This window comes from Barbus barbus, assembly GCF_936440315.1.
Source record: "Barbus barbus genome assembly, chromosome: 19".
NCBI lineage: Eukaryota > Metazoa > Chordata > Actinopteri > Cypriniformes > Cyprinidae > Barbus > Barbus barbus.
The window spans coordinates 18,846,708-18,870,942 of record NC_136747.1 but is presented as its reverse complement, the minus strand read 5'-3'; the positions used below and the strand labels follow the sequence as shown (position 1 = coordinate 18,870,942).

Sequence of the window (24,235 nt, the reverse complement as noted above, 5' to 3'; positions counted from 1 at the left end):
AACAATGAACAAAATATTTGTAATATTAGAAAAATAGTCATGTTCAAAAGATAAAACATTAAAATGTAATAATATATTAACACATTTTGGAATTGATTTTGATCAACATTAAATGGTATATATTTATTAATGATGTAAATTAACAACAGTTAAATAATGTTGTTTTTTAACATTGGTTAATTCACAAATAACATTAAATATTAACAATATATTTTTTACTTTATTCATTTGTGTTAGAAAAAATTATTCATGTTAGTTAATGGAAAAATAAATCATTAAAAAATGCTTATAAATCATTAAAACCTTTGGTAACTATAATAATTTCTCATTTGTTAGCATTAGTAAATGCATTAACTAACATCAACTACCAATGAAAAATATATTTTCACAGAATTTAAAGTTTTATATGTTGTTCTGTGTGTGTGTGTTTCACAGAGTTGATGGTTTGGATTAACCCTTTAATTGCCGTATCCCTTAAAACCAAACTGCCAGAGGGTTACTGTGATGCTTGTGCTCGCTGGGCACCGTTTTATCGATGCCACCGGGGTGGCGTATGCTGACGGCTTGGGCCCGTCATCGCTGCTCGCAGCTATATTTAGGGCCCAAGCCAGTAAGGCGCAGGGCCCTATTGTTCTTCTAAGGATTATTATTTTTTTTTTTTTTTTTTTTTTTTTTTTTATTTTTTATTTCAATCATCCGGGCACTTTTGGGGGCCTTAACGTGCCCGAAAACTCTCGAAAATTGGCACGCACATTGGAACCTGCGGCCATTAGGACGCCGCTGAGGCTGGGACCCGGGCGTGGCACAGGGGCTCTACGGCGCCCCCTGGAAAATTGTCAGAAAACTTGATGTATAGCTCACACATACTTGCACGTATTCATATGAAACTCGGTACACATATAGAACTCATTGAGCTGAACAACTTCCGCGCAGCATGTCATAGGCTCCGCCCAACAGGAAGTCGGCTATTCAGGGCTGTTTAAAAAGCGCATGCTCTGGAATTTGATATACTCCTCTGAGGATTTCCATACGATTGCCACCAAACTCGGTGAACATGATCTCAAGACATTGGGGACGCTAAATTGCGAAGATATTTTTGATATGTCGAACGGTTTGCCCGTGGCGAGGCGATGAAGTTATGGCGAAAAATGAGACCCAGGAAATGCCTAATAACGTCCACATACATTGTATGATGTAGATCAAACTTCAGTGATTTGTTCTTTGTATGATGCCGATCGGATAGATGTGACTATTATGACTGAAAGTTATAGCGCCACCAACTGGCTGCAGGAAGTGTGTCGTTTTCAAAATGCTTTGAATTCAGCATCTTATTTTTACTCGATTTGCTTCAAACTTCACCAGAATAATGTCAAAACACAGCCGATGTAAAACTGTGAAGGGAAGATTGATATCTAAAATTATGTTGCCATGGCAACGTGTCAAAGTTGAAAATTCGTTTCTGGTGATTTTGAGGCAGATAACATGTTTAGAATGTCATGAAACTCAACACACATATGAGTATTAATGATAGTTAGACACTGGAAAAAGCTCATATACGGGCGTGGAAGAGGCACTCTATAGCGCCACCTTTTGTCAAAAATGAGGGGGTTAGTTTTAGCTACAGACCCCAAACTCGGTACATAAATTGTTCTAATTAATCCGGACAACTTTCTAATTTACAGTCATTAGCTACGACCAACAGGAAGTCGGCTATATTTATTTTAATGTGGGTTTTTTTTAAAAACGGGCTGTAAACAAATTAATACTCCTCCAAGCAGAAACACGGAAATCACACCAAACATTTTTTATCATGATGCCAAAATACTGAAGATGCTAAATTGCGGACGGATTTAGGATATCTTGAACGATGATTTAATGGCAATTTATTAAAGTTACAGTAAAAAAGATCATTTCTTTTTTTTTTTTATCTTTTAAGAGCAGCTTCCAAACACTTCATAAAAAATTACATACACAGAACAATACAGTCTGAGGATATGTGATTAATTTTATGAATTTACAATACACTATGCAGAGGAGAAAATTTTAAAACTATCAGAGAGTTAGACTTAGACTGCTTCTGAGTGAGAGATCCCTGTCAGCCTGCAGCTGAGTGAGGGGTGGGGGTGGGGTGGGGTGTGAGTGACTGTGTGAGTGACTGTGTGGATTGAGCCAGTGGGTGAGAGAGAGAAAGAGAGAGAGAGGGTCTGTTTTTTTAAATCTTTAAAAAATGCTTATAAATCATTAAAGATTTTGATAACACTTTATAATAAGGTCTCAATTCTTAACATTAGGAAATGCATTAATTAACGTGAACTAACAATGAAAAATATATTTTTACAGCATGTTAATTCTTCCATGATAGTATGAACTAACAAAGAACAATTTTTTTAAAGCATTTATTAATCTTTTTAATGTTAGAAAATTAGTCATGTTCAAAAGATAAACTTTAAAATGTAATAATATATAAACACATTTTGGAATTAATATTGATCAACATTAAATGGTATATAATTATTAATGATTATATATATATATATATATATATATATATATATATATATATATATATATATATATATATATATATATATATATATATATATATATAATGATAGCTACAGACACCAAACTCGGTACATAAATTGTTCTTATTAATCCGGACAACTTTCTAATTTACAGTCATTAGCTACGACCAACAGGAAATCGGCTATTTTTTTTTTTTATGTGTTTTTTTTTTTTTTTAAACGGGCTGTAAACAAATTCATACTCCTTCAAGCAGAAACCAAAAATTCACACCAAACATTTTTTCACATGCTTCCAAGATACTGAAGATGCTACATTGCGGACTGATTTAGGATATCTTGAACGGTGATTTAATGGCAATTTATTAAAGTTACAGTAAAAAAGAACACTTTTTTTTTTATCTTTAAAGAGCAGCTTCCAAACACTTCATAAAAAATTACATACACAGAACAAGACAGTCTGAGATATGTGATTAATTTCATGAATTTACAATACACTATGCGGAGGAGAAAATTTAAAAACTATCAGAGTTCTCCTGTCTCTGTGCTTCTAATGTGTGCGGTAGGTGACTGGGTGGGTGACTGACTGTGTGAGTTCAGTGAGTGTGGAGGGGGAGAGAGAGAGAGAGAGAGAGAGGGTCTGTTTAAACTTCTCAATAAAATCCTTAAAAAATGCTTATAAAGCATTAAAGGTTTTGATAACACTTTATAATTAAGTCTCTTTTGTTAACAGTAGGGAATGCATTAATTAACATCAACTACCAATGAAAAATATATTTTCACAGAATTTAAAGTTTTATATGTTGTTCTGTGTGTGTGTGTTTCACAGAGTTGATGGTTTGGATTAACCCTTTAATTGCCGTATCCCTTAAAACCAAACTGCCAGAGGGTTACTGTAATGCTTGTGCTCGCTGGGCACCGTTTTATCGATGCCACCGGGATGGCGTATGCTGACGGCTTGGGCCCGTCATCGCTGCTCGCAGCTATATTGAATCATTGTTCCCCTATGAATTTTTTTTTATTTCAACTATCCGGGGGGTTTTGGGGGCCTTAACGTGCCCGAAAACTCTTGAAAATCGGCACGCACATTGGAACCTGCGGCCATTAGGACGCCGCTGAGGCTGGGACCCGGGCGTGGCACAGGGGCTCTACAGCGCCCCCTGGAAAATTGTCAGAAAGCTTGATGTATAGCTCACACATACTTGCACGTATTCATATGAAACTCGGTACACATATAGAACTCATTGAGCTGAACAACTTTCACGCTGCATGTTTTAGGCTCCGCCCAACAGGAAGTCGGCTATTCAGGGCTGTTTAAAAAGCGCATGCTCTGGAATTTGATATACTCCTCTGAGGATTTCCATACGATTGCCACCAAACTCGGTGAACATGATCTCAAGACATTGGGGAGGCTAAATTGCGAAGATATTTTTGATATGTCGAACGGTTTGCCCGTGGCGAGGCGATGAAGTTATGGCGAAAAATGAGACACAGGAAATGCCTAATAACGTCCACATACATTGTATGATGTAGATCAAACTTCAGAGATTTGTTCGTTGTATGATGCCGATCGGATAGATGTGACTATTATGACTGAAAGTTATAGCGCCACCAACTGGCTGCAGGAAGTGTGTCGTTTTCAAAATGCTTTGAATTCAGCATCTTATTTTTACTCGATTTGCTTCAAACTTCACCAGAATAATGTCAAAACACGGCCGATGTAAAACTGTGAAGGGAATATTGATATCTAAAATTATGTTACCATGGCAACGTGTCAAAGTTGAAAATTCGTTTCTGGTGATTTTGAGGCAGATAACATGTTTAGAATGTCATGAAACTCAACACACATATCAGTATTAATGATAGTTAGACACTGGAAAAAGCTCATAAACGGGCGTGGAAGAGGCACTCTATAGCGCCACCTTTTGTCAAAAATGGGGGGGTTAGTTTTAGCTACAGACACCAAACTCGGTACATAAATTGTTCTTATTAATCCGGACAACTTTCTAATTTACAGTCATTAGCTACGACCAACAGGAAGTCGGCTATATTTATTTTAATGTGGGTTTTTTTTTAAAAACGGGCTGTAAACAAATTAATACTCCTCCAAGCAAAAACACGGAAATCACACCAAACATTTTTTATCATGATGCCAAAATACTGAAGATGCTAAATTGCGGACGGATTTAGGATATCTTGAACGATGATTTAATGGCAATTTATTAAAGTTACAGTAAAAAAGATAATTTTTTTTTTTTTTTATCTTTTAAGAGCAGCTTCCAAACACTTCATAAAAAATTACATACACAGAACAATACAGTCTGAGGATATGTGATTAATTTCATGAATTTACAATACACTATGCTTAGGAGAAAATTTAAAAACTATCAGAGAGTTGATATACTGCTTCTGAGTGAGAGGTCCTGTCAGCCTGCAGCTGAGTGAGGGGTGGGGGTGGGGTGTGAGTGACTGTGTGAGTGACTGTGTGGATTGAGCCAGTGGGTGAGAGAGAGAAAGAGAGAGAGAGGGTCTGTTTTTTAAAATCTTTAAAAAATGCTTATAAATCATTAAAGATTTTGATAACACTTTATAATAAGGTCTCAATTCTTAACATTAGGAAATGCATTAATTAACGTGAACTAACAATGAAAAATATATTTTTACAGCATGTTAATTCTTCCATGATAGTATGAACTAACAAAGAACAATTTTTTTTAAAGCATTTATTAATCTTTTTAATGTTAGAAAAATAATCATGTTCAAAAGATTAACTTTAAAATGTAATAATATATAAACACATTTTGGAATTAATATTGATCAACATTAAATGGTATATAATTATTAATGATTATATATATAATGATAGCTACAGACACCAAACTCGGTACATAAATTGTTCTTATTAATCCGGACAACTTTTTAATTTACAGTCATTAGCTACGACCAACAGGAAATCGGCTATTTTTTTTTTATGTGTTTTTTTTTTTTTTAAACGGGCTGTAAACAAATTCATACTCCTCCCAAGCAGAAACCAAAAATTCACACCAAACATTTTTTCACATGATTCCAAGATACTGAAGATGCTACATTGCGGACCGATTTAGGATATCTTGAACGATGATTTAATGGCAATTTATTAAAGTTACAGTAAAAAAGAACACTTTTTTTTTTTTTTTTTCTTTTAAGAGCAGCTTCCAAACACTTCATAAAAAATTACATACACAGAACAAGACAGTCTGAGGATATGTGATTAATTCATGAATTTACAATACACTATGGCGAAAGGAACATTTTAAAACTTATCAGAGTTCTCCTGTCACTGTGTTTCTAATGTGTGCGGTGGGTGACTGACTGTGTGAGTTCAGTGAGTGTGGAGGGGGAGAGAGAGAGAGAGAGAGAGAGAGAGGGTCTGTTTAAACTTCTCAATAAAATCCTTAAAAAATGCTTATAAAGCATTAAAGGTTTTGATAACACTTTATAATGAAGTCTCATTTGTTAACAGTAGGGAATGCATTAATTAACATGAACTAACAATGAAAAATATATTTTTACAGCATGTTAATTCTTCATTGATAGTATGAACTTACAATGAACAAAATATTTTTAATATTAGAAAAATAGTCATGTTCAAAAGATAAAACTTTAAAATGTAATAATATATTAACACATTTTGGAATTGATTTTGATCAACATTAAATGGTATATATTTATTAATGATGTAAATTAACAACAGTTAAATAATGTTGTTTTTAACATTGGTTAATTCACAAATAACATTAAATATTAACAATATATTTTTTACTTTATTCATTTGTGTTAGAAAAAATTATTCACGTTAGTTAATGGAAAAATAAATCATTAAAAAATGCTTATAAATCATTAAAACCTTTGGTAACTATAATAATTTCTCATTTTTAGCATTAGTAAATGCATTAACTAACATGAACTACCAATGAAAAATATATTTTCACAGAATTTAAAGTTTTATATGTTGTTCTGTGTGTGTGTGTTTCACAGAGTTGATGGTTTGGATTAACCCTTTAATTGCCGTATCCCTTAAAACCAAACTGCCAGAGGGTTACTGTGATGCTTGTGCTCGCTGGGCACCGTTTTATCGATGCCACCGGGGTGGCGTATGCTGACGGCTTGGGCCCGTCATCGCTGCTCGCAGCTATATTTTTTTTTTTTTATTTTTTTTTTTTTTTTTTTTTTTTTTTTTTTATTTCAATCATCCGGGCACTTTTGGGGGCCTTAACGTGCCCGAAAACTCTCGAAAATTGGCACGCACGTTGGAACCTGCGGCCATTAGGACGCCGCTGAGGCTGGGACCCGGGCGTGGCACAGGGGCTCTACGGCGCCCCCTGGAAAATTGTCAGAAAGCTTGATGTATAGCTCACACATACTTGCACGTATTCATATGAAACTCGGTACACATATAGAACTCATTGAGCCGAACAACTTCCGCGCAGCATGTCATAGGCTCCGCCCAACAGGAAGTCGGCTATTCAGGGCTGTTTAAAAAGCGCATGCTCTGGAATTTGATATACTCCTCTGAGGATTTCCATACGATTGCCACCAAACTAGGTGAACATGATCTCAAGACATTGGGGACGCTAAATTGCGAAGATATTTTTGATATGTCGAACGGTTTGCCCGTGGCGAGGCGATGAAGTTATGGCGAAAAATGAGACCCAGGAAATGCCTAATAACGTCCACATACATTGTATGATGTATATCAAACTTCAGTGATTTGTTCGTTGTATGATGCCGATCGGATAGATGTGACTATTATGACTGAAAGTTATAGCGCCACCAACTGGCTGCAGGAAGTGTGTCGTTTTCAAAATGCTTTGAATTCAGCATCTTCTTTTACCTCGATTTGCTTCAAACTTCACCAGAATAATGTCAAAACACGGCCGATGTAAAACTGTGAAGGGAATATTGATATCTAAAATTATGTTGCCATGGCAACGTGTCAAAGTTGAAAATTCGTTTCTGGTGATTTTGAGGCAGATAACATGTTTAGAATGTCATGAAACTCAACACACATATCAGTATTAATGATAGTTAGACACTGGAAAAAGCTCATAAACGGGCGTGGAAGAGACACTCTATAGCGCCACCTTTTGTCAAAAATGAGGGGGTTAGTTTTAGCTACAGACACCAAACTCGGTACATAAATTGTTCTTATTAATCCGGACAATTTTCTAATTTACAGTCATTAGCTACGACCAACAGGAAGTCGGCTATATTTATTTTAATGTGGGTTTTTTTTAAAAACGGGCTGTAAACAAATTAATACTCCTCCAAGCAGAAACACGGAAATCACACCAAACATTTTTTATCATGATGCCAAAATACTGAAGATGCTAAATTGCGGACGGATTTAGGATATCTTGAACGATGATTTAATGGCAATTTATTAAAGTTACAGTAAAAAAGATAATTTTTTTTTTTTTTTATCTTTTAAGAGCAGCTTCCAAACACTTCATAAAAAATTACATACACAGAACAATACAGTCTGAGGATATGTGATTAATTTCATGAATTTACAATACACTATGCTTAGGAGAAAATTTAAAAACTATCAGAGAGCTCTTAGACTGCTTCTGAGTGAGAGATCCCTGTCAGCCTGCAGCTGAGTGAGGGGTGGGGTGGGGTGGGGTGTGAGTGACTGTGTGAGTGACTGTGTGGATTGAGGAGCTGGGTGAGAGAGAGAAAGAGAGAGAGGGTCTGTTTTTTAAAATCTTTAAAAAATGCTTATAAATCATTAAATAAGGTCTCAATTCTTAACATTAGGAAATGCATTAATTAACGTGAACTAACAATGAAAAATATATTTTTACATCATGTTAATTCTTCCATGATAGTATGAACTAACAAAGAACAATTTTTTTAAAGCATTTATTAATCTTTTTAATGTTAGAAAAATAGTCATGTTCAAAAGATAAACTTTCAAATGTAATAATATATTAACACATTTTGGAATTAATATTGATCAACATTAAATGGTATATAATTATTAATGTTTATATATATATAATGATAGCTACAGACACCAAACTCGGTACATAAATTGTTCTTATTAATCCGGACAACTTTCTAATTTACAGTCATTAGCTACGACCAACAGGAAGTCGGCTATATTTATTTTAATGTGGGTTTTGTTTTTAAACAGGCTGTAAACAAATTCATGCTCCTCCAAACAGAAACACGGAAATCACACCAAACATTTTTTCTTATGATGCCAAAATACTGAAGATGCTAAATTGCGGACGGATTTAGGATATCTTGAACGATGATTTAATGGCAATTTATTAAAGTTACAGTAAAAAAGAGAAAACTTTTCTTTTCTTTTTTTCTTTTAAGAGCAGCTTCCAAACACTTCATAAAAAATTACATACACAGAACAATACAGTCTGAGGATATGTGATTAATTTCATGAATTTACAATACACTATGCGGAGGAGAAAATTTAAAAACTATCAGAGTTCTCCTGTCTCTGTGCTTCTAATGTTTGCGGTAGGTGACTGGGTGGGTGACTGACTGTGTGAGTTCAGTGAGTGTGGAGGGGGAGAGAGAGAGGGAGAGAGAGAGAGGGTCTGTTTAAACATCTCAATAAAATCCTTAAAAAATGCTTATAAAGCATTAAAGGTTTTGATAACACTTTATAATTAAGTCTCATTTGTTAACAGTAGGGAATGCATTCATTAACATGAACTAACAATGAAATATATTTTTTACAGCATGTTAATTCTTCATTGATAGTATGAACTTACAATGAACTAACAATGAACAAAATATTTTTTATATTAGAAAAATAGTCATGTTCAAAAGATAAAACTTTAAAATTTAATAATATATTAACACATTTTGGAATTGATTTTGATCAACATTAAATGGTATATATTTATTAATGATGTAAATTAACAACAGTTAAATAATGTTGTTTTTTAACATTGGTTAATTCACAAATAACATTAAATATTAACAATATATTTTTTACTTTATTAATTTGTGTTAGAAAAAATTATTCATGTTAGTTAATGGAAAAATAAATCATTAAAAAATGCTTATAAATCATTAAAAGCTTTGGTAACTATAATAATTTCTCATTTGTTAGCATTAGTAAATGCATTAACTAACATCAACTACCAATGAAAAATATATTTTCACAGAACTTAAAGTTTTATATGTTCTGTGTGTGTGTGTTTCACAGAGTTGATGGTTTGGATTAACCCTTTAATTGCCGTATCCCTTAAAACCAAACTGCCAGAGGGTTACTGTAATGCTTGTGCTCGCTGGGCACCGTTTTATCGATGCCACCGGGGTGGCATATGCTGACGGCTTGGGCCCGTCATCGCTGCTCGCAGCTATATTTTTTTTTTTTTTTTTTTTTTTTTTTTTTTTATTTCAATCATCCGGGCACTTTTGGGGGCCTTAACGTGCCCGAAAACTCTCGAAAATTGGCACGCACATTGGAACCTGCGGCCATTAGGACGCCGCTGAGGCTGGGACCCGGGCGTGGCACAGGGGCTCTACGGCGCCCCCTGGAAAATTGTCAGAAAACACGATGTATAGCTCACACATACTTGCACGTATTCATATGAAACTCGGTACACATATAGAACTCATTGAGCCGAACAACTTCCGCGCAGCATGTCTTAGGCTCCGCCCAACAGGAAGTCGGCTATTCAGGGCTGTTTAAAAAGCGCATGCTCTGGAATTTGATATACTCCTCTGAGGATTTCCATACGATTGCCACCAAACTCGGTGAACATGATCTCAAGACATTGGGGACGCTAAATTGCGAAGATATTTTTGATATGTCGAACGGTTTGCCCGTGGCGAGGCGATGAAGTTATGGCGAAAAATGAGACCCAGGAAATGCCTAATAACGTCCACATACATTGTATGATGTAGATCAAACTTCAGTGATTTGTTCGTTGTATGATGCCGATCGGACTGATGTGACTATTATGACTGAAAGTTATAGCGCCACCAACTGGCTGCAGGAAGTGTGTCGTTTTCAAAATGCTTTGAATTCAGCATCTTATTTTTACTCGATTTGCTTCAAACTTCACCAGAATAATGTCAAAACACGGCCGATGTAAAACTGTGAAGGGAATATTGATATCTAAAATTATGTTGCCATGGCAACGTGTCAAAGTTGAAAATTCGTTTCTGGTGATTTTGAGGCAGATAACATGTTTAGAATGTCATGAAACTCAACACACATATGAGTATTAATGATAGTTAGACACTGGAAAAAGCTCATAAACGGGCGTGGAAGAGGCACTCTATAGCGCCACCTTTTGTCAAAAATGGGGGGGTTAGTTTTAGCTACAGACACCAAACTCGGTACATAAATTGTTCTTATTAATCCGGACAACTTTCTAATTTACAGTCATTAGCTACGACCAACAGGAAGTCGGCTATATTTATTTTAATGTGGGTTTTTTTTAAAAACAGGCTGTAAACAAATTCATACTCCTCCAAACAGAAACACGGAAATCACACTAAACATTTTTTCTCATGATGCCAAAATACTGAAGATGCTAAATTGCGGACGGATTTAGGATATCTTGAACGATGATTTAATGGCAATTTATTAAAGTTACAGTAAAAAAGAGAATTCTTTTTTTTTTTTTTTTTTTTTAAGAGCAGCTTTCAAACACTTCATAAAAAATTACATACACAGAACAATACAGTCTGAGGATATGTGATTAATTTCATGAATTTACAATACACTATGCAGAGGAGAAAATTTTAAAACTATCAGAGCTGCTTCTGAGTGAGAGCTCCCTGTCACTGCAGCTGAGTGAGGGGTGGGGTGGGGTGGGCTGTCAGTGACTGTGTGAGTGACTGTGTGGATTGAGCCAGTGGGTGAGAGAGAGAAAGAGAGAGAGAGGGTCTGTTTTTTAAAATCTTAAAAAAATGCTTATAAATCATTAAAGATTTTGATAACACTTTATAATAAGGTCTCATTTCTTAACATTAGGAAATGCATTATTTAACATGAACTAACAATGAAAAATATATTTTTACAGCATGTTAATTCTTCCATGATAGTATGAACTAACAAAGAAATTTTTTTTTAAAAGCATTTATTAATCTTTTTAATGTTAGAAAAATAGTCATGTTCAAAAGATAAACTTTAAAATTTAATAATATATTAACACATTTTGGAATTAATATTGATCAACATTAAATGGTATATAATTATTAATGATTATATATATATATATATATATATATATATATATATATATATATATATATATATATATATAATGATAGCTACAGACACCAAACTCGGTACATAAATTGTTCTTATTAATCCGGACAACTTTCTAATTTACAGTCATTAGCTACGACCAACAGGAAGTCGGCTATATTTATTTTAATGTGGTTTTTTTTAAAAAACGAGCTGTAAACAAATTCATAATCCTCCAAACAGAAACACGGAAATCACACCAAACATTTTTTCTCATGATGCCAAAATACTGAAGATGCTAAATTGCGGACGGATTTAGGATATCTTTAACGGTGTTTTAATGGCAATTTATTAAAGTTACAGAAAAAAGAGAAAACTTTTTTTTTTTATCTTTTAAGAGCAGCTTCCAAACACTTCATAAAAAATTACATACACAGAACAATACAGTGTAAGGATATGTGCTTAATTTCATGAATTTACAATACACTATGCTTAGGAGAAAAATTTAAAACTTAGAGATCTCCTGTCACTGTACTTCTAATGTGTGCGGTAGGTGACTGACTGTGTGAGTTCAGTGAGTGTGGAGAGAGAGAGAGAGAGAGAGAGAGAGAGAGAGAGAGAGAGAGAGAGAGAGAGAGAGAGAGAGAGAGAGAGAGAGAGAGAGAGAGAGAGAGAGAGAGAGAGAGAGAGAGAGAGAGAGAGAGAGAGAGAGAGAGAGGGTCTGTTTAAACTTCTCAATAAAATCCTTAAAAAATGCTTATAAAGCATTACAGGTTTTGATAACACTTTATAATGAAGTCTCATTTGTTAACAGTAGGGAATGCATTAATTAACATGAACTAACAATGAAAAATATATTTTTTACAGCATGTTAATTCTTCATTGATAGTATGAACTTACAATGAACTAACAATGAACAAAATATTTTTAATATTAGAAAATAGTCATGCTCAAAAGATAAAACTTTAAATTTTTTTTATATTGATCACCATTAAATGGTATATAATTATTAATGATGTAAATTAACAACAGTTAAATAATGTTGTTTTTTAACATTGGTTAATTCACAAATAACATTAAATATTAACAATATATTTTTTACTTTATTTATTTGTGTTAGTAAAAATTATTCATGTTTGTTAATGGAAAAATAAATCATTAAAAAATGCTTATAAATCATTAAAAGCTTTGGTAACTAATAATTTCTCATTTGTTAACATTAGTAAATGCATTAACTAACATCAACTACCAATGAAAAATATATTTTGACAGAATTTAAAGTTTTATATGTTGTTCTGTGTGTCTGTGTTTCACAGAGTTGATGGTTTGGATTAACCCTTTAATTGCCGTATCCCTTAAAACCAAACTGCCAGAGGGTTACTGTATTGTGTGTGCTCGCTGGGCACCGTTTTTCGATGCCACCGGGGGTGGCGTATGCACTGGCGGCTTGGGCCCGTCATCGCTGCTCGCAGCTATATTTTGTTTTGTTTTTCATTATGCCTTACATCAGAACAATACATCGAGAAACATTCAAGTGTAAAAGAAACATAGAAAAAGATGAACAACATTAATATAATGAAACAGTGCCAGAGGACAGTAACAAAATATAATGGACATATAAATAAATAAAATTACAAACCTTTTTTTTTTTTTGGGGCCTCACTTTATACAATAGCATACCTGCTTACAATATTATGAGTTCTAATAGCCTTTTTATTTGTGCAATTACACAGGACTTTAGAATACAGCTTGAAATCGTTTATAAAATGAGAAAAGTTTGGTCTAGAGCCTGACCACTTCATTTTATGAATATGAAACTTCCCCATTAAAATTAACAATTGTATGAAGTATGCTTTATCTTTATCAAATCCATGATCACCGAAGTATATTATTACATCAAATCCACTCAGCTGCAGAGAAATGTCCAACATTTTCTTAATAAATAACTCCACATCAATCCAAAATATTTTTGTATGTATACAGTGAAAAAATAAATGAAAAATAGTTTCCTTTTCACCTTTACAGAAATCACAAGAGTAATCAATTTCTAATTTAAAACGTTCCAGCACGTTTAACTGGATATATTCTATGCATTATTTTAAAAGAAACCTCCTTTACTTTATTATTAATATAGAATTTGTCTGCTGTTCGCCAAGCTTTACGCCAATTCACTTCTCCAAATACAGAAGACCAGAAAAAGCGAGCTGGAGGATAAACAGTGATATTAAGTATATTCCTAATATAGTTATTTGAGAGTCTGTTTTGTATAATATTTGTATTACCAATAAATATTTTACTCTTGATCTCTTCAAAATTCAAATCTTTCTCCTGTGATGCACTTCTGAGAAGGGTCAAAACTTTTTGAGGGATTGCATCCATTACCACTGCAAATGCTTTAGGTCTAACTGGTATTTTAAATTTATTAATAAATTCCTTATACGTTAATAAAACTCCATCATTGTTTAAGAGCTGGCTAACTACTAAAATATTGTTTTCAAACCAGTAATCAAAATATAAAGATTTATTTATAAGATATCTTTGTTGTTCCAAATATAATACCTCCTTGGTGAGAAATTATGTTTGTAGGCCAGCGTCCATGCCATAAGAGCTTGTTTATGAAATTTTGCAAGCTTAACTGGTAGTTTTTCAATTGAATAATTGCACTTCAACAAAAAAATCGAGGTCACCCAATTGCTTAAATAAATAATTGGGAAAGGAGTTCCAAATACGGTCTTCATTTTTTAAGTACTGAATAAGCCAATTTATTTTAAATACATTGTTTAAAGTATCATAACTCAACACCTCTAAACCACCATTATCTTTGGAGTTGCATAAAATTTCTTTTCTCAGGTAATGAGGCTTATGTTTCCAGATAAAATCAATAAGAATTTTATCCAGTTGTTTCGTAACTTTAGGAGGAATATCCAATGATAAGGATGTATAGACTGATCTGGAAATACCTTCAGCTTTTGACAGAAGTACCCGCCCCTGAACTGACAAATCCCTTTGCAACCACATATTAAATCTCTTACTAGTTTTTGTAATAATTGGACTGAAATTTAAATCATTACGCAAATATTCATCTTTACATATAACAACTCCCAGATATGTTACTTGGTTTTTAATTGGAATATTATGAAAATGAGTCATTTTTTGAGAGGAAACAGAACTGATTTATTCATATTCATTCTTAGACCTGATACTTCTGAAAATTCTTTTATACAGTTCACTGCTTTAATGATTTCATTCAAATCTTTCAAAAATAAAGTAGTGTCATCGGCAAACTGACACAACTTAAATGTTCTCCCTAATGCAGCAATTCCTTGAAAATCATCTTTTTTAATGTGAAGGGCCATTATTTGCGTTGCTAACAAAAACAAAAAAGGGGAGATCGGACACCCTTGCCTTATTCCCCTGCCTATATTAAATCTGCCAGAAGTCCCCCTTGATAATTTTACAGAACTGGTACACCCTTTGTATAAGGTTTTGATGGCATTTTGAAAATAACTGCCAAAGCCAAAAAATTCAATAGCTCTGAATAAAAAATTGTGTTCTATGGTATCAAATGCCTTGTGAAAATCAATAAACAAAATAAAACTATCCTCTAAAATATATTCGTTGTAGTCTACCATATCTAGTATCAATCTAATATTATTACTAATGTGTCTTCCTTGAATAAATCCAGTCTGTTCCTCATCTATGATACTTTTTAATCCTTGTTTCAGTCTTTTGGCAAAAATTAGGGCAAATAATTTGGCATCATTATTTAATAGACTAATGGGTCTCCAATTCTCTAAATAAAGAATATTTTTGTTTGGCTTTGGGATTAATGTATATCACATGTACTTTTACGATGGAAACAGGCTCTCACAGACATGATTTGTAGTTTATCAGATAAATTTAAATTATGATTAATATTATAGATTTAAATATTTAATATATTAGTTATATGAATTCTCTGTAAATGAACGTCGTTCACAGTGTTTCTCAAATTCTGTCACTGAAAATGATTTTTTTTTTTTTCAAAATGTCCAGTGCTGTTTTATTATCATTGCACCAACAACTCAAAAAATGCTTTGAGACCTTAAAAGCGTTTGGGACAGTGAACTAGTTGAATGTAAACCTCTTATGAGCTCTCTTGGAAACCTTGCAGTGCAGTTGAAGGCACTGAATACCGTTCAGATTGCAAACACGCCTCTTGCCAGTTTCCCTAGTTTACAAGAACGCCTTCATTACAAACTGTCACTGGCTGTGGATGCAGTTCTGAGAAAATGTAAGTCCTGTTTGATTATCATTTTAACACACATGCAATTTTGTCTTCCAGGGATGCTCTTCAGAGGGTGCGGGACGCCATCAGTCAACAGGTGTCTGCTGTTTTCCAGTTCTATGAGAAGAACACAGATACTCTTGACATTGCTGGTTGTGTCTCCAGATCAGATATGTTAGAGTGGCTTCAAGATGCAGATCGCTATTACCGACTACAGTATCCTTTAAATCTCATTCCTCATCATGACCACTGTTGGCATCAATGTGATGCTTCTTCTCTCTGTGTGTTAGGCACATGCATTATTTTGCAATGAATCCTAAATTCATCTGGTCAGATTAGTGCAGAGAAGGAACCTCCTGCAGTCACTGACACCCAGTGACCTTCCGTTAATGGAAACTGCACCAAAGAGATGGGAATCTCTACATTTGGCTAGTGAAGAGGAGAGAATTGCAGGTATTTCCCCTTTTCCTGGAGTAGATAATGTTACACTCTTTGGCCCCATTTTCATCTGGTGTTAATGTCTGTCTTGGGTGATCTGATTACAAGTGGTTGGCACTAAAAACGGGTGCAAACAGTGGTCCAGAACATTCTATCACAAATGGCCATAAAAAAAACACATTTAATACGTTGATACCAGATGTAAACGGAGAATTTGATGCTGTGTAGTAGTTTGGCTGCATCTATTAATCATAGATTTTGTTTGTTGTGTGACATTTTATAAGAATCGGAAATTAGAATGTATATGTACATGTGATGTATACAAATATATACAACAGTAAAATTAGAGATTTTAGTCTCGAAATTTATATTTTGTGTTCATTCATGTTTTTTGTGTTTTAGATTAATTGTGTAAAGTATCATTCTTCTTGGAGACTGAATGAATGTCAGCTATTTTATCAAGTCATTTCCACATCCTATGTTGGCAGTTGTTCTCAGTTTGGCAATGAAGGATCTTGAAAAAGGACAGCGGTATAGTAATGGTGTAGCTCGAGACTCCTGGATTAATTTTGTTTTGCTATGGGCATTGATTTGACAAAGACTGAATATCAGTATCATTGTAAGAGCAGTGCTCTGTTTTAATAAATGTGGTTATTTCATAGTTTTTTATATATATTGATAAAACAATTGCACTGTTGTCATTGAATGTCACATCACATATCGTTTTTATTTTTTCCTCAAGTTCACACAATTTTAATAAATAAATACAGAAAACACTATGAACACAGCAATCCAACATACTGAAAAATGCTTTTACTGTTTCTAAGTACAGCAGTGGTGTGCTGTCAGTTGTCTACAAAACACAAGATAGATTACCATTTACAAAAAAGAAAGGAAAAAAGACACTGCAAAATGGGCCTAAGTTAGCCCACAGTTAATACTATTGAACTTAAAAAAAAAAATCTTATCAAAATATGATGAAACCTAATCTAAATGCATTCATATGAGAAAATACACTGATGGGAAGAGAGAGTGACAAGCAGCAAGGGAAAGGAAATTTTATGAAAATCATAGACCCACTGCAATACAACTACAAATATTACTACTCAAACACTGTTTCAAATTCTAGATACTAGACTGTCTTTAATTAAAGGTGCACTCAGTAATTTTTTTCCACATTAAAATCCTTACCCTGAAGAAATGAATAATACTTATGACGAATGAAAAATAATGTACACTCACACAAGCTGAGATCACGTGGCCAGCTGTGTTTTACAATTCAGTTCAGTTAAAGCTGAAGTGTGTCACAGTGTTTGGGGTGAATCTAGCTGTTTTTCAGTGTTAGTGCTAATCATTATTTTTTCAATTCTGTTTTTGCTATTGGTGCAGAAATTATGTACTTTAAAGGTGAAATGTGTCATTTCTGCTCCACCAGTGTGACCAAACAGAAATGGGGGGGGGGGGGCAGTTTTCAAATACTCATGTTTACCACTGACAAACTAATAGTTCCACTCCAAACTCACAGCACTGGTTGTGCCCTTGTTGTACAGAAAAAAATAGCAGATTGTGATTCCATTTTGGTGCCACTAGTAATACAGAAATGACACTTTAAAAAATAAAGCTTTACCTACATAAACTTAAAAACACATCTAAACAAAAGCAAACCAAACAATATAACAATACAATATGTGACCCTGGACCACAAAACCAGTCTTATGTCGCTGAGGTATATTTGTAGCAATAGCCAAAAATACATTGTATGGGTCAAAATTATTGATATTTCTTTTAAACCAAAAATCATTAGGACATTAAGTAAAGATCATGTTCCATGAAGATATTTTGTAAATTTCCTACTGTAAATATATCAAAATGTAATGTTTGATTAGTAATTTGCATTGCTATGAACTTCATTTGGACAACTTTAAAGGCGATTTTCTCAATATTTAGAATTTTTTGCACCCTCAGATTCCAGATTTTCAAATAGTTGTATCTCAGCCAAATATTGTCCGATCCTAACAAACCACACATTGATGGAAAGCTTATTTACTCAGCTTTCAGGTGATGTATAAATGTCAATTTTGAAAAATTGACACTTATGACTGGTTTTGGGGTCCAGGGTCACGTATGTATATTACAGACAATATAATGAAGGAGCTGGAGTGAACAGCACCAACATGTGTCCGATGTATAAGCAATGAAAGAAAAAGCAGATAAATGGGATTTCAAATGGCAAATATGGACATGATCACCACAGTGACAATGACACAAAATACAACTGTCCATTGAAACAGAAATCACTGAGTGCACCTTTAATCATTATCCCATTTGCTTTCATTTTTTATCTTTATCATACATATTCCTTAAGAGGCAGGGTACTGGTGGTGATTGGCTTCGGCGGATCAGGAGCAGAAGGCCTTGAGTTTGCAAAACTGCGGCCTATGTACCCACGTCTGTACCCTCCTCTCTCGATGTGTGGGCAGGTACTGCTCAGCACCGCACCGCTGATCATAAGAATCACTGCTGCCGCCCATCCCAGGTAAATGGCCTGACCCAGCTCCCGCTTGTGCTGGAGGGGAACATTGGGGTTGTAGAAGTCCTGCACCACAGTGTTTGCTGTCCAGGAAACCGGCACTAGGACGCACAGGCCCGTCAGGATGAAGAGCACCCCACCAGACAGCGCTATGCCAGCCTTGGCATGGCGATCATCCCCGGCACAGGTGGTGCACTTCATTCCACAGCAAGAGACGGTGCAGGACAACCAGCCCAAGAAGATAGCAATGCACATCAGTGCCCGTGCCGCCTGGATATCAGGCGGTAGAGCCAGCATGGAGTCGTAGGTCTTACACTGCATATGGCCGGTGGTCTGGTAGATGCAGTTCATCCAGATCCCCTGCCAAACAATTTCGGAAGTCAAGATGTTGCTGCCTATAAAAGCCGTGACCTTCCACTGGGGCAGTGCAGTCACTGCTATAGCCATCACCCAGCCTGTCACAGCACAGGTGAAGCTGATCAGCTGCATACCCGTGTTCACCATCTCGCCACTCTCTGAGTACCACGCCTCCTCGGGCCACAACCTCGACGACACTTTTCCGCTTGCAGGTGCTCCAACTATAGGTAATAGCTTCAGTCCTCCTTGCCCAAAGAGGTCGGCACGTTTGCCAATCCTCAGCAAGAAGTCTCGGTCAGTCCTTCTTTGAAAGTTACTTGCTAAGGTTTTGTCTTTCAAATTTCTTGAAGCAAAGTTTTGTTCAGATGCATTTTAGTCCGTCCCCTGGTCTTATGTTTGGCAGTCCTCGTGTCGACCTTTAAAGTTCCTTTCTGGACCTCTTGGAGTGTCTTTAAATTCTCAGAGCAAAGTTTTGTTCAGGTGCATTCTAGTCTGTTATTTGGTCCCAATCCTCCGGTCTCGGTCAGTCCTCCTTAAAAAGATCCTTGGCAGACCTCTCAGATTTGTCTTTCAAAATTCTTGGAACCAAGTTTTGTTCAGCTACGTTCTAGTCCGTCTTTTGGATTCTCAGACAGTTGTGTTCACTTTCGCCTGGTCTTTCTTTGAAAAGATGAATAATTGAAGAACTGCTGCCACTTGTCTCAACTCACCCATAAGGGATTGATTGAACTTCAATGAGAATCCCACCGTCACAGGCTATATCCGGAGGGTAGAAGTTGGTCTTGCACCACTGTAAAGTGTGGTGGACTTGTTGTCTTCTCAGTAAAGAAAGATCTACTCTTATCGCAGGGACATGTGTCTCTGTTGCTACCCAGTCTGGTGTTGCCTTACCCAAACAGGTCACACCGATTGAATTTGATACTGTGACATTGATGCAGTGGCTGTCAAATATGCATTACTTCCAAGCACCCAACAAACGTCAAACAGAACCTAAACTAGAGTCTGAGCGATGGCAAAGGTCTTCGTAAATTATCCAACAGTTTCGTGTGAAGTAAAAAGAAAGGTTCTACAGATATAACACCTGTGCGGATAGATGTCAAAAGTAAATACGTTGTCCTCTTTCAAGCTCTTTAGATTAGATGCTCTTGTCGTATCGAGAGCGGACACAAAAAAGGGTGCTGTGCTTCAGGCCACTTAGGCAAAGACAAAAGCAGTGTCCTCTTCCCTGCAGCAAAACCTTCACGGGTTGGTTGGTTTCTGTCAGAGTGCCGATCGCTTATTGGGCGGCCCGATAACCCTTACAGGTGTTTCAAGTGTGCTAGTCTCGTCCATCTTTAGAAACACTGTTGAGCAAAGCCACTCTCATCCTGAAAGGAAAACAGCGGATGGCAGGATATAAAGGGAGATGGAGCAACACAGAGGAGGGAGGGCAAGAGGGGTGTCTGCTAGCGGATCAGTTAACACAAAGACAATCTAGGAGCTGTCAACAATATGCCTCAAAGCGTTCAGTGCTCATGAAGGGCTGATACAAAAGTGTGTTTGCCATTCCCCCAATGAGACAAAGAAATTTCTTTAAAGAGAGGGCTTGTGAGGATGTTTGCTGTTGTGGGCATTTCTGAGGGTGACTGTGATGAACACAAAAATCCTCACACTTTGAAACAGTATGGACTGCCAGTCCATTTTTTGTGATTGAGACCATCAGTAATGTACATCCTCTCAAAAACACTCATTTTAACAGCATTTTAGCCAGAAGTGTGAATTTACATGGCTGTCAAGTTGTAAAGGGATATTTTACAAAGGTACAAATGATCCAATTACAGCAATATAAGGTTACCTTGCGAGGTGATTAAAGATGAATTGTAATTTTTTTTTGGTCTATATACTGTAACTTACATTTTATAATATAATTATTTGATAAAGGGACTACTACCAAGTTGTTTCCAAAGGCTTTGTTTTTTTGTGTCATTTTGCCCAGTTCCTTTGTTTCATTCTGCTCCATAACATGCAAACGTTAGCGTCTGAGGTGATGAATTAAATATTACGGCTACAAGATCTCTGGTTTAAGTTTCCTTTCTCTTGTGGCTGCCTCTCCTTGGCAACAGTGGTCATGACGACAGCACAGGACACAGGAAATGAGAGAGTGGGTACACAAAAGAGAGAGAGAAAGCAGACGAATGAGTGATGGCCCACAATGAAGCTCAAGTATAATTCATGTAAGAATGCAGCTTTTAAAAAGGCAAACTGTATAATAAAGAAATGTGAAAACTGTCATATAAATAGCTGATATTTAAGTACCCATAAGTATACACTGCTCAAATGACTTTCAAAAATAAGTAAAATAAAGAGAGTGAAGGTTGGGGGGGGGGGGGGGGGGGGGGGGTATTCTTCATTTCAAGCTTAATAAATGACGATTTTGTGTAACACACAAGGAATTGTTCAAAGTTCAAGCTGCACTTTACCATGATAAAAATCAATAGTAACCAAAGCTGCCATGCAAGATTTTCTGGGAATTTAAGTGTTGGTCTGTTCGATTAATACATAAATATTCAGCAAGGGAAACTATTTAAGCTGGATAGTGCTGCATCACAACAGTGAGTGGTTTACTTTGTAGATCTAAGTAGGTGTTGCCATCTAGTGGTTTTAAATCTATTTTTAAGAAAACATTCCATTATGTTAAAAAAAATTATTTATTAAAATTGATATCAGTAATATCTGTACAATAAACAGACCTTTTAAGGTTTCCTTTCCTGAACATCAATAATGACAGGAGACAGAGGTGTGTGTTATAGGCATAAAATACCAATTTATTACTTTGCACAATAACACAAATATTCCCTGCAGGCTAAAAAAAAAAAAAAAAAAAAAAGGGAGATTTTTTTTTTAAAAATGTCACAAAGCAGTACAGCAACTGACGGGGCACTCTGATAGGAGAAGCTACAGGAGTCCCGAGCTTTCCCCAGCAGGTCAAAGAAAGTGCCGCTATTGCTATTGGACAAGTCACACAGCTCAGAACACGAGAATAGAACAGCACAAAAAAGCTACACACCAGTAAGAGAAACAAAAACTTAAATTACAATACACATTTTTCAAATAACAAAGCCATATATCAAATAGGAATTTAAAAAAAAATCATGCTCTCTTTAAATCGGGACAGAGAACGGTTAAAAAAAACCTAAGTTAAGAGAGGTAATATCCTTGTGCAGTGGACCCTCGGGGCCCACCACATGCAGAGAGGAAGTGTATGTGTGGAGGTGCCACCAGGGCGGCGTCCACAGCACTGAAGAGCCCGAGAGCAGAGAGGGAACGAGACAGTGGGTAAAAGGGCTCCTCATCGGCATGAGGACGGAAAGAAAGGGTGAGGAGGTCAGTCTGAGCGGCCCAATGATTGAAGAAAGTACCTCGTTTGGGTTGGAGCTCCCAAAGACCGACATCCACACCCCTTCAGCCCTTGAATCTGTCCCTCATCAGTTACTGACATTTCTGGAGAAATTTTTTAAATCCTGTAAAAGAGACTGGACAACATCGCTACTCAAAACAGTCTCCCTGTATTGATTTGCTAATAAAAAAAACTTCTGCGCCATAATAAATATTTTATAAGAGATTAGAACAATACTCTGGCATGCAGGCGAACACAGTTTAAATTTGAAAATTTTCCACATAGCCTAAAAAGCTAGTCCACCATATGCACATTCCCACTGATTGATACAAGCAAAATAAGTACATAAACACAAATGGCAATAGGAATCCAACCAACAGCCACATCGACAAAAAAGTATTACAGCTTTTTAATTGTTCTAGATTTTGGGTTATATTGCTTTGCAATGATATCATTATACAAACTGGAATTAAGTGTCATGTAACAATTTAGCTAAAATGCCTAGAAAGGGCACACACACACACACACAGTACTCAAACGCGTTATTCTCTGGAAGCCGTGACATTGAGTAACCCATTTAGCATTCGATGCGCAAATCCAATTTATTGCATGTGATGCCCTTGCCCACTTCCTGTTCTTCTTTCATGGGACCAGCGTCCACGCCAACGACAGGCTGGTGCTCAAACTCATTCATATCAAACCTGCTGCTTTACGGATGGTTTATTACGAAAGGGTTTTTGCAGAGCGGCCCCCCGACGAGGCGTGCACGCTGGAGACCCTTCAAACCGCTCTAATCGGTGCTGTTCAGTCCAAAGGCAGTGCTTATGCTCGTGTGTCTTAATGTATGGTGTCCTATTTTTAATACGCAAGAGAAAATTCATTCAGATTTATATCATAGATTTGAGTTCATATACACACAGAAGTAATAAACACACTTTAAGTGTAAAATCCATATAACTGCGGAAGATTGCTAAGATTTCCCCCCAAAAAGTTCTGATTTGTCACTCCACTTTTTTTCCCTATTAACTTGGTACAGAAATGAGCCAAAACTCAATTTGACCAGTTCAAACATAAAAAAAAAAATTAAAAAAAAGAGGCTAAGTGGACAAACCAAAGCATTTTGGGCCCTCATTAACATTAACACAACGCTACAAGAAATCAAGCTGTATTTAAAAAAATAAAAAATAAAAAAAAAAACACAATGACTCCTGGATCAATTAATTATGCGACCGATTAGCAAACAACTGATCAATATCAACATTAAGAATGACGAGAACAACAATTATCTACTCTAACAAATCGTTAAAGTTTACCACAAAAAAACATTTATATTAAACTCTTACAAATCTGATTTGAATCTTATGTATAAATGCATAAAAGGGAGAGTGCTGTAATGTTGCAAGCCTAGCCTATCAGACCGCACGTTAGCGCTACGTCTGTAACTGTGCAATGGCCATACCTTTCAACCATGTAAAATGACTAACTATCCGAATAAGACGCATGCGTTTCCTGTCTTGCCACAGGCAGA

The 24,235-nt window shown here is 35.7% G+C and overlaps 2 protein-coding genes and 1 pseudogene across 6 annotated transcripts in view; 1 reads left to right on the top strand and 2 right to left on the bottom strand.

Annotated features, from left to right (window-relative positions):
• The first annotated feature begins 15,766 nt into the window (after positions 1-15,766).
• Positions 15,767-16,851, top strand: LOC306885793 (AFG2-interacting ribosome maturation factor-like; annotated as a pseudogene). Its single transcript has 3 exons — positions 15,767-16,222; positions 16,341-16,459; positions 16,847-16,851. The product of its transcript is annotated as an AFG2-interacting ribosome maturation factor-like (transcript).
• A 1,940-nt stretch (positions 16,852-18,791) lies between these two features.
• LOC306885254 (claudin-4-like) lies at positions 18,792-19,478 on the bottom strand (the record flags this gene model as incomplete). Its single annotated transcript, XM_079441666.1, has 1 exon — positions 18,792-19,478. The coding sequence occupies one exon, from the start codon at positions 19,476-19,478 to the stop codon at positions 18,792-18,794; it is 687 nt and encodes a 228-aa protein (XP_079297792.1).
• A 2,630-nt stretch (positions 19,479-22,108) lies between these two features.
• Positions 22,109-24,235, bottom strand: part of LOC306885735 (protein argonaute-4) — a 20,871-nt gene continuing 18,744 nt past the window's right edge. For all 4 annotated transcript variants that reach the window (XM_079442473.1, XM_079442470.1, XM_079442471.1 and 1 more), the window contains one exon: positions 22,109-24,235. This exon is cut by the window's right edge and continues 1,052 nt beyond it. The gene's annotated coding sequence lies outside the window, so the exon portion shown is untranslated.